Consider the following 11,964-nt stretch of genomic DNA (forward strand, 5'->3'; position numbering starts at 1 on the left):
GTTACTTCTGCAACTCCAAAGTGCTGTAACTTTTAATTTCTCTATCTTTATAGTTCATGCTGCCATGTATAAAGATTGAAGACCAGTTCGAAATTCAAAATCGTTCTAGCCCTGATTCCACCGAAGTCAAATGTCCACATGAATTCCAACGCCACAATCTGAGCAGCGCAAACAGATTTATGGATCAGGGAAGATCCAAAGCTGCTCAAAATTCCGAAATTGTGGCCACAGGTCTGGTGGAGACTTTCGTGGGTTAATTACTGCAATTACTTGAAGGACTATGAAAGCAGAGAACAGCGATTGACAGGTTTTTTACTCTTTTCTTTATAATGGGAGTTCAAGTTCAGTTCCATCAGAAGACCCCTTGATGATTGGGTGTAGATTAGTGATCGTTGGTTTCTAACTATCCAGACAAAGAATCTGAATGTCACGATGGGTGGGAGAGTGATCAAAGTAAAGGGAAAGGAAGATGAGGTAGATGGAAGTTAAGGATGATGTGGGAAAACCAAACACAGTGATCAAGGAAGACAGTTTTACTGCGTTTATGAGTTTTAGTACAGAAACTATGGTATCAATTTCTTCAGATGAAGGGAAATAAATTTTGAATTCTGCAAAGGTCTCTTTGGTATTTCAGAGGGGGTCAACCCATACTGAGTTTAAATCTGAGAGAGAGAGAGAAGGGGGTACCTTGTTGGTTTTGTCTTGTGTCCAAAACCCCTCAACACCTTGGGTCGCCTAAAAGAAAAATGGAATAAGGGCCATAAGAAACATGAGGAAGAAGGAGAAGGCAAGTGTCATCAAGTCAGCTGGCATGGCATAAACCATTGAGTGTGCTGTGTGCCAGACATGGGCAAGTCTGTTCTCTCTTGATCTTTGAGGGTTTAATGGGCTTGCAGTGGTACCATTGTAGGGACATTACCCTATTTAGTACACTATAGAAAGGGCTGTGGATTGAGGAAGGTAACAGCCATGAGACTCAAACTCGAGACCTCTTGATGAGTATAGTCGTAGATTTATCACACCACAACCTCACCAACAACTGCGCTACGCAATTTTTGTTAAGGACATTTTCTCCTTGGTGTTTCTAGTTTCAAGAGATGATGTTCATTGATAGGTGGTTCTGACCTCTACACGGGTGGTTGAAGTTTCTTAATCTCTTTTCTCTTCTCCTGTTTTCCTCTTGTATGCATTTCATTGGTCGACTTACTTCAATGAATTTGGCACTTTTTCCTGATGAAAGTTGGGTCAATTTTTATCATGGGAGAAATTTGGTTTCCCAACAGTACTCAGAGAAAAGGACTTGATTAATCTGCTCCTGCATGAAAGTTCTCATGTGCAGACAAGCCAGATAAAAAGCAATAAAAGAAGGAAACAAAGGCCAGATATTGTTGGCTATTGATATAACTCAAAAAATGTGGAACTATTCAGTTCCTACCAGTAGCTGTATAGCAAATACTTTTAACACAATCCCAAAATTTTCTTTCGCAGACAAGTTGTGTCCAAATAGAAGGAATCAAAAGGGTGATGTTTAATCATGCCAATCCAAAAATTAGAATCAGAGTAAGGTAGTAACTTGGTGCAGAGGAAAGTACATAGCGCATGTAGTTTGGCATTCAACCTCCTTAAGGACCCATTTTCCACCTTTTATAGTTGAGTTCCATATGCCTTACTCTGCATATGCCTAGCTGTATGTCTTCGATGTGATTTTCTACACAGATGACAAAGTGTAGGTTCTTATATTCAAGAGAGTTTTCCAGAACTAGTTTCTAAGAGAATTTTCTAGAACTAGTCAATAAGTAAACAAACTCATTACCTCTTCTAAAGAATGAGCTAGATAGTGAGAGAGCACCAAGTTTATGTTAACTTCCGTTTTGATACTTGTTAATATATGCTTCCAACTGTCCTGTTGCTGCCAGTATGAGACCTAAAAACGAAACATAGTCATTTGGAAAAAACTTAGATACATGGAAGATGTTTGATTGAGCTAGGCTCTGAAATTTGACACGTGGTTAATCAAGACCATGTACTATCTATCTGATGGTCTGAATTACCACATCATCATTCCAAGTGGAACAATGAAGACGGGCTTAGCAAAGTTAGGCCCGTTCAAATTAGTTTTTCCCTAGTAATAAACCTCTGAACAAAGAAGATGCAACATGGTTAAAAGTCAAGTATTAAGAAGGTTGGTAAATAATACTAAAAGGGTAAAATATTATAGGGGAAATGACACTCCCTGGTCCCACAGCCCCTGCGACCAGACACAAAGGGCGGCAGAATGATGCCCCCACCCCTGTTGATGCCCATGTGCACCCCCTCATTGGCCCCTACACACAACCGGGGAGCATTCTTTTCCCCAATATTATATAACCTCCTAGTCTATTTCCCATAGATAGCTTGTTTTTAATGAGAATTTAAAAGATATTAGGTGCTTCAATAATTAGAAGTTCCAGATCCTGAACTAAATGATACCTAGAAATGGAGCAGAAGGCCGCCCAGGTCGTGACTTGAATTCTGGATGAAACTGCACTCCCACATAGAATGGATGACTTGGAAGTTCTAAAATCTGCAGAAAACGTAACAGGAAAAAAAATTTACATTTCTATGATACCATGGAGTTCACAGAATAATTTTTCTCAAGTTTAACAGATGAACACCTACCTCCATTCTCTTTCCACTGTCATCCTTTCCTACAAATTTTAGGCCAGCTTCTTCTAGCTTGTCAACTACATCAGGGTTTACCTACATCACAGTGTTTTTTAATAGTTGAATGAGCATGCTAATATGTACGGCTGAATCCATCTCCATCAATCTTTCAATATATCATTCCACTCAGTCAAACTTCAAGACTAACCTCATATCTATGCCGGTGACGCTCGTCCACATACTCGGAATGATGGTATCTACATATACATGTCAAATAAGAAAGGGAAAAAGAACAGAAACTCATTTAGGCATGGCATGAAAATTGGATCTTGCTTATGTTTTGTGAATGAAAGCTTATGCAAACAATTTCCAAGAACCAAGAATAAAAAACACAGCGGAACTTTTGAGGGAATTATTGATTAAAGTCCACCAACATAATGATAACGTGTGGCATATATCATATTTTGTGCTACCATTTATCATATTTGGTGGGAGGAACATGAGGAGATGGGAAAATTTGTCGCGCACCTACCAGCAAATATGGTCCTTACCAGCTCTGAGGGTCAGCATAAGGCTCTCACTATCCTTGCCACTTGTAAGGAGAGAGAGAGAGAGAGAGAGAGAGAGAGAGAGAAATAGGTTGATTACTTCAACCTGAGATGTCCCCCTGCAGTTTATTTCCACCCACCCTGAGTGTTCTCTTTCTTGGGTTCAGGGTTGTTGGCCAGTGATCTTTGGTTTGTGGTTTTTGTTTTGTTTGTCCTTTTGTTCCTCCTTCCAGCCTTGTTTCGTTGGTTTTTGTATCGCAGTTTTGGGCCCTGTATTTTGTTTGATCTTTTTTTTTGTTGCTGATCTTGCAGCTGTTTTAATAATTGTTTATTCAACCGGGAAAAAAAAAGGTGGCATATATGTCGATGGAGCTTGGCCCCAAAGACCCCACAAGTTCGCACGAAAGGTTCCAGGATTAATGTCGGGTCAGATGATTCAACTATTCTAATCTATATAAATGATATTCTGTACATTCATCCATAGTTCTAGGTTTCCAAAATTTCGCAAATTTCGATAGTTTCGTCACACCCCGATATTACCAGGTTTTGGAATTTTTTACCCTAGTTTCAGATTTTTCGACCCAAATTTCTAGAATTAGCCCACAAAAAAAAACCCTGGTTTCGACCTGAAATTTTGAACCTTGCATTCACCATATATTTGTTCTAATGAATAATGACTTCAGTAATGAAAAAAGCACAAGCAGAAAAATTCCAGTGAACAGGGAACTGCATGAACAATTTGTGAAAGCCTACAGTGATCATGTATCCTACATGCATTAATATGATAATGCTCAACCGAACTTGTGTATTTGACTAAAATGGTACTGGTTTCCCTGTTGTAGTGAGTGGGATGTGTGTGAGAATTTCTAAACTGGGAAAAAAAAAAGATCAAATCTGTTCCATACAGCTTAGAAGTAATACAGTCAGGAGTCTGGAAAAATGTTCTTCGAGATCCTAGTCTCATTGTACTTCCCATATGTGTCCTGGAGCCCTGCATGGGAAGTTGAAATGCAAAAAGAAACAGATTAGATAAAATTATTTTATTCCAAAAGAAAACCACCCCAAAATTTGTAAGACAACACAAAAAGAAGAATGGTATTTATTTCATACCTCTGGCATGAAAATTACAACAGGATCAGGTGTGCTCTCATCAAATTCTGTGCTGTTTGCTTTGCTCAAACACAAAACCTAACCATGTTCACAGCCCAAGGAAGAAGGGGGGAAAAGGAGAATAACAAGTATTATTGATAACACAAAGGTGTCATAAATAACGCTACAATTTCTATAAGGTTGTAGAGTACGGACAGATCTAGCAAACTCAATGACAGAAATCTGCATTCCCAAGCAAATCCCAAGATAGGGAACACGATTCTCTCTCGCATATTTTGCAGCCAGTATCATTCCTTTGATGCCACGATCTCCAAATCCACCAGGAACCAAGACACATGCTGCAGTCTGCAAATTTCGATCATTTCAATAACAGTTTTATGTAGGATAAACCATACTCCCCCGCAGAAAACACTTTCCCTTTATATATTCAGCAGACAGAATCATATGCACACGCTAGATCTTGAAAATTACCACAATATGGTACGCTAATTTTCATGACAAGAGGACTGAGCGAGTCCGGATTAAAAGGAGAATCACTGTAGGTCCAATTCCTCATTTGGTCAAGATCACTACATCACATCCTTACAGTTGATCACAGAAAATCATAGCATTGAGCAATTAAGCAAGTTAAGGAGAATTTACTAGCAGCTTTGTGCTAGATAGAAAGGAAAAAGAGGATGCTTGAGAATAATCCAAAAGCTTGAAATCAGTATATAGAGTTACAAAGAAAATCAAGGAACAGCTGTGTTTTTGGGGCTCCTATACAGTGTACTGAATTTCTGGATGATAATTATTCAACTTATCAAGAGGAGACAAAGGAGTAAAGTAAACCCCCATCCACCCATCGACCCCCCGTCCCCCAAAAGTAAACTAGATGAAAGGAATCCATCAGACTAGCCTATCAAAGTGTTCAGTCATGATGTTGCACTGTTTTAGGAGTAAACAACTCCCTCTTTGGAGTTTGCATTCTAGGTGAATACTCATGAAACACAGTGCAATTACCCTGGGTTTGAAACCCATCTTCACCCACTAACCACTAACCGCTAACTGCTAACCCATCACCCATGAGAAAAATATTGCATCAATGCCACTAGCCAGAAAATACAAGAAATTACGGGTCTGCATCAATTTTACCAATAAAACCTCTGGAAAACTTATAACAAACAGAAGAGCCTCAATAAAGCCATCCCACATGGCATAACAATTAATCAGCTCCGCCACCAGGATTTTCTAGCCGAATCCAAATTTTCTTAATCCTTTAGTCTCCATACTTATCAACTGATCTGAACTATTTTTCTGAAATCTAACATAATCAGCTTCAATACTGCAGTAACACTAGAGCTTATTTGGCTTTTGCAAAACCCAAAACCCAAAACTTCTGAAATTGTAGTTGCTTCCAATTTGGATGATCTAGATTCATTTATGTTGTTAAGATGCATGCAAGCGGGAACACAGACCCACCCTGCCCATCACTAGAAATGGTGTAGAATAAGAAAACTACACGTCTTTTTTTTTAAACGAAATATTCAAAGAACATCACGCACCTGCTGACCGGCAAACATACTGTTACCACATACTAGTACGCAGTCTAATCAGACTCAGCGGGGCATATATATAGCATCCAACAAACAATAGTAATGTCCAATACACATTAGTCCACTTCATTAAAGAAGATCACTTGGAATATGCAAGCAAGAAGACAAAAACAGGAATGGAATAGAACATACTCAAATGTAAAGCATACCTTTAGAGTCTCCCATGCAGCAGCATGAGCTTCTGGTGTCTGTATAAGGAAACCAGTGCTTAAGATAAAGCATGATCATCAGAATAAATACAATACATATCAGTGTGTAGACTTGTGCCCATACCAATTTTGAACTTTCATCTTCAAGGTCAGAAGCCGCAATCCAATCAACTGATGGCTTCAAAGAGCATGAAATGCAGGCATGCAGGAGCGCCTGCAACATAAATTAAAGGGAAATTATAGCTCACTGGGTTTATCCATGCATCTAAGCCCCTTCAACACTTTAAACCAGTAATTTACGCTAAAACCACTGTTTCAGAAAAAGATCCACATGAAATTGTTCATATTGCAGCGAAAGAAAAATATAAAGAAGTCAGGTAGACACTCCTTTTGAAGTTTGTGCCATATTAATCATACTTTTTAACTTCTTTCTGATCCATACCCAGATCAACCATATGCAACACATAGAAACTTAACAACATATGTATCTCTGGCTAAAAAAAAAAGGTGTATCTGTAAAAGACTTGTAGTTATTGGACATTCAATCCTCAAAAATTTGATTGAATAAAGAATAACAACTGAATTAATAACCAAAACTTGCACCCTTCCAATTGATTTCCTGCACTACTCTCTTTCCTCACTCAAGCAGTAAGGAGAAATTAAGGCCATTAACACACCTTCACAACAGACAAATATGAATCCGTTAGGCCAATATATTTGCCAACCATTGCAATTCTTACCTGCACCAATAAAGCATTATTTCATGAATCATTAACAGGAAGGCAAATCTTCAAATGAGGAGAATGAATGCTGACAATACTAACAGAGTTCGTGAGATTATCATATGTCTCTGCTCTCTTCGTCCACTCTTGTAAATCAGGAGCTGTAGCAGTGCTGAAAGGGGAAATCTCATAGCAGTAAGGTAGCAAATCAAGTACATGCATTATGTAAAGGTTCAGCCATAATCACATGATAACGTCAACTGATTGTTTAGCTAGGAATTTTAAACTTGCTCAGCTGGGTTTTGATATCAAAGCTTAAGCTTCTAAATTGGATAACTAGAATAGAAATATTACTCACTTAAGACAGTTCAGCTGTTTAAGAATCGCATAGTGAGCATTTTGATTCTGGAACAAGGTAGATTCAGACAGAGCATTTAGATTTGTTGAATATAATGAGAGAGAGAGAGAGAGAGAGAGAGAGAGAGAGAGAGAGAGAGAGAGAGAGAGAGAGAGAGAGAGAGTCAAGTTTCAGGTAGTCAAAAGTATTGCAATCGAAATAACCTGAAGTAATAGAGGAACATGCCAGATGTTTGGAACATCATGAATATTGAGAATATTCCCAGCCTACGATAAAACATAAAGAGAAAAACAAAATCTAGTAAGAATGATTTCATTGCATAACTCGTAATGCAAACTTCAGCATTAACCACTCACTGGGACATGGCAAAACTGTGAAAGTTTCTCCTTCGTATTTTCCAACAAAGGCTGCAAAATAACCAGAAAGAATTGTGTATAATCCTTAAGTTCTTGACATCTGAGCAAAAGTACAAAGCAAAAATTGATGGATCAAATCTAAAACACTAAAATTTTCAAGGAATATTCTGAAACTACATCAAAATTTTCACAAAAACAGAAATGAATCAGGTTATATTTGACCTGCCCATTAACTCATTAAGTTGACAGAAATACTTGAATAATGAAAAATTGTGCAAGTGGCACAGATGCTGCAAATTGAACCAAGTTATAAATATCCAGTATTAGTGCACAAAGCCAGATGAGCACATCACATCATCACCATAACATCCACATGATGTTTTCAAGTTATATTGACAACCCCCAAACTGTACTAGAATCCTCTGATTTCAGTGCAAGCCATCATATTTGCACCAAGAAGATTAAAGATTTAAGCATTGTAAACAACTGACTTAGATAAGTCTTGCCTAAAATCTTTCTTAGGCGAATCTGTTCCATTCCTTTTAATTCAATACATGCTCATAGGTAGAACAATGAGAAAGTACCTGAGCTGATCGACATGCTAAAAGGTGAGGAGTCAAGCCTAATGCCCTCAATTCTCGTACGCTATGTTGGGTTGGCTTAGTTTTCTGTAAATTTAGAAGCACAAATGAGACCACAACATCTGGGGAAAAAGTAAGCTTACAAACAACTGACCTATTGACTACATATCCATTTGTGAATACGCATTGAAAACTAGCATGCATCTCAGATTTCATTAAGCAAAGATGATAGGTATAGAGAATTACTTGCTCACCAACCACACCCAAAACTGGAATAAGGCTCACATGAATGAGACAAAAGTTGTCTTGCCCTGCATGGAATAAAAAATAAGATTAAGCACATATCACATTTTAGCAAAATTATCAAAAAGACTCCAACCCCTCACAACCTAATATTGTCTCCATGTCCAATAACCAGGTCTTAACAAACAAGAGCTGGCCAAGACTAAGTGGTTTTAGTACTTGGACAAGAGAACATATCCAAAAATATATTATAATCTAGATATCCATCAGACCTATAGAAGGCCAAGGCTGATCTTTACCCCTTCCCAGTCGTTGAAGAATGCAAAACAACAAAACAATCACCAAAGAACCCTAAAATGTAATTTTAATATGCCATTAGCATGCTAAAATTACCAGAAAACTCTAGGAAAGATTAGGACACAGTTTTTCTTCAAGGTACTTGATAACACGTAAAATATGAATATCAGGGTTCTCATGTTTGGGAGTTGCCCTGATTCAAGACAAACTCCTAGAATGTTGTTTAAGGTGGTATGGCCATGTCAACGGAGGCTTTGGGATGCCCCAGTAAGGAGGAATGGTCAAATCCAGATGGAAGGAGATAAAAAAGCTAGGTGCAGGCCTAAAATGACCATAGGTGATGTTGTAAGGAAAGACATGCAGAAGCTAGGTCTTGATTCTAGTATGACCTAAAACAGAGTTGTTTCGAGAGCAAAGATCGATGTAGCCCACCGCTTTTAGGTGGGATGTCCCAGTGTTGTTATTGTAGGGTTCTCATGTTAATTTGCATGCTATGCAATTGGAATGCAGAGGGAAAAAAAAAGAAGAGATGGATTTTACTTCCATGGTTTTAACTAACAAAGAAATTAATATTTTTTAACTGAATTCTTTTGTGAGGGTTTTCTACAAGTTCCAAGGAGAGGAAAATGAAAGCAGACCAACTGAGAAAGACAATTGTCGCAAAGCCTCGATAAATGGCATTGATTCGATGTCACCTGGTTCAAACAAGAATAAGGTTGTTAACTATAACATATATTTTAGAGGACATAAAACCAAAGGTTGCAGTACAGTAGAGAATATAACAGCTCTTTGTGTTCGGTAGATTTACCTACAGTCCCTCCCAACTCTATCACACAAAAATCTGCTGGGCCCTCTTTTCCATCAACAGGAATGGCAGACACAGATTCAATCCAGTTCTTTATGGCATCTGTGATATGTGGAACCACCTGTGATACATTTGACTACAACGGTTACAAGACTACCCTTGGGCTGCTTCGGTCAGCTGCAGATCTTTGTGCAAGAAAAAAATAGATAACATCCTATAAAACACACCTGAACAGTTTTCCCTAGATAATCGCCTCTTCTTTCCTTCTCAAGGACAGACTAGAGCCATGGGGGAAAAAGAGAGAGAGATTAGACTATGTCAAGAGAATTTATAGAAGACTTAAAAGTTGGCTTTAAAAATTTAAATAAAATCACATGAAATAAATTTAAAAACCTGATAAATTTTTCCCGTGGTAATGTTATTGTCTCTTGTAAGGGTCACATCTAAGAAGCGCTCATAATTTCCAAGATCCAGATCAACCTTTTCAAAAAGCACAACACATATGTTAATCTGCTAACATTTCATTATAGTGGAGAAGTTGTTCTAGTAAAGTTTCATTAGATAAACTTGCAAACGGACATTAAGACAACTATAACATGATGTACCCCAGTGTGATAAATACCTCGTTACAAAAAATATTCTGTAACACAATGGAATGATATGTTTTCTACAGCTTTGCATGTATTTTTTTTTATTTATTTAACTCCCCTCCTTCAATGCAGCAAAATCATTATTCATCCCAAGGGGAAAAAAAGTATGAATAGGATTATCCAAGTATCAACTGCTTTGATGTTAAGGTTATGATCAATTGATCATGAATCTGACACTTGGGAGTAGCCCAAAACACTTATGGCTCTTGCTTAAACAGGAACACGCATTGTGAAAGAGCTAAAGAGAATAACAATTATTGTCAAATGGAGCAGCCAGAGGCCCTCCACTTATAAGTTGGGGGTGGCAGATCATCCTACACCAATGGGTCCCACCAGTGTGTGGGTTCTGTCATCATTAACTTAGCTAATCGAAGATTAAATTGGTCAAAGATGATCAAAGAAGGAAAGTTAAAAATCAGAGGAAGTTTACCCAAAAAACAGAAAGAAAAAGGGAAGGGGGTGGGGAAGATGACAAATGAGAAGGATAGCTAACAACAAAAGTTATGTACTACGGTTACTGATATACAACCAAAACAAGAAAAAAATCCACCATAACTTTATTGAGAATTGTTTACACTTTAAAGAGCAAGATAGAAAGATAGATTGCATTGGTATAGCTAACCAATGACCAAATTTCCAGCCTAGAATTCGTTCATTAACTTCAATAGTAATAAAAAATATATACAGAAGAAGAAGAAAGCAAACCTCTCCACCATCATCAAGAACAAACACCTCTCCATGTTCAAACGGCGACATGGTGCCGGCATCCGTATTCAAGTAAGGATCTGCAATTACAGCAAAAAAAAAAAAAAAAGAAGTAACATCAATCAGATTGAAAATATTACAGTGAGTTTAATAAGTAGAAGAAGAAAAACCACAAACCCAAAAGGCCAAAACATCTATATCTCCATGGGAAACCCAAAAGTCACATAGAAAATATTGAAAAAGGTTTTTTCGGTCGGCCATAGAATCAGAACAACAACAAGAAACAAACATCTTACGCCAAACTGAAACAACTAAAATCATAAAAATAAGGGATTAAGTAAAAACTCCAGAAACTTACACTCGAGCTAAAATCCAAAAAAAGGGGAAAAGGACACTAAAACCATTAAAAACCAGAATGAATGAACACGCATTAAAACCAAAAAAAAAAGGCAAGGACAACCAATAAGGAAGAAAAGAACGAACCGATCTTGATGGAGGTAACACGAAGACCACAAGCTTTGAGAACGACACCAATACTGCTCGCAGTGACTCCCTTGCCGAGCCCACTGACGACGCCTCCTGTGACCAGAACGTACTTCATTCTCACACTCTCTCTCTCTCTCTCTCACTATGAGACTGTGAATGAGTAACTCAATTTGTGCATTTCACTTTGCAAAATCGCTTAATAAGCACGACAACCGTGCACACCAACTGTTTGCATCAATGTCCGAGCGGGAAACAGAGAAGACGCCGCCGCCCGCCCGCCCGCTCGGTCGGTTAGCGAATAGCGAGTCGCTTTCGTATTTTGTAACCCCGACGACATCTACAATGCAATATATGATATCCATAATACGATCCTCCATTTTTCATGTATATCATAACGTGGCACTATGGGAGATTGGTGATGAGGTAGGGACCTATGAATTTTTGTATTGTTTTAATTCAATACATACCACTTACGTAGCTATGGAACAAAAAGAGAGAAACTGTGCTTTAGTGTGAGATATGGAAGATGGTATCAAACCCTTGTTTTTTTTTTTTTTTTTTTTTTTTTTTAAGATATTTCGTAGGGTTACGATTTGGCTTTACAATTTATTTTGGTACGGATTTTAAGCTCGGATCAGGGTTGAATCAGTTCCTATCAATTTGATTCGGATCAAAAGGGGTGGAATTGCTCGCAAAAATCTTAGAATAAGCTCCTT

At 38.0% G+C, this 11,964-nt stretch overlaps 1 protein-coding gene across 1 annotated transcript; it reads right to left on the reverse strand.

The window, feature by feature from the left end:
• Positions 1-1,368: 1,368 nt before the first annotated feature.
• Positions 1,369-11,660, reverse strand: LOC122058185 (CTP synthase). Its single transcript, XM_042620729.1, has 23 exons — positions 11,246-11,660; positions 10,763-10,842; positions 9,801-9,887; positions 9,635-9,685; positions 9,411-9,528; positions 9,241-9,297; positions 8,309-8,373; positions 8,066-8,149; positions 7,482-7,532; positions 7,329-7,391; positions 7,126-7,172; positions 6,870-6,939; positions 6,723-6,785; positions 6,170-6,259; positions 6,046-6,084; positions 4,497-4,646; positions 4,302-4,379; positions 4,097-4,182; positions 2,852-2,900; positions 2,659-2,739; positions 2,470-2,563; positions 1,814-1,924; positions 1,369-1,708 (listed from the first exon to the last, which is right to left on the reverse strand). Exons 1-22 carry the CDS (start codon positions 11,361-11,363, stop codon positions 1,860-1,862), a joined length of 1,686 nt encoding a protein of 561 aa, XP_042476663.1. The 5' UTR covers positions 11,364-11,660; the 3' UTR covers positions 1,369-1,708; positions 1,814-1,859.
• Positions 11,661-11,964: the final 304 nt, after the last annotated feature.

This window comes from Macadamia integrifolia, chromosome 12 (genome assembly GCF_013358625.1).
Source record: "Macadamia integrifolia cultivar HAES 741 chromosome 12, SCU_Mint_v3, whole genome shotgun sequence".
Lineage (NCBI taxonomy): Eukaryota > Viridiplantae > Streptophyta > Magnoliopsida > Proteales > Proteaceae > Macadamia > Macadamia integrifolia.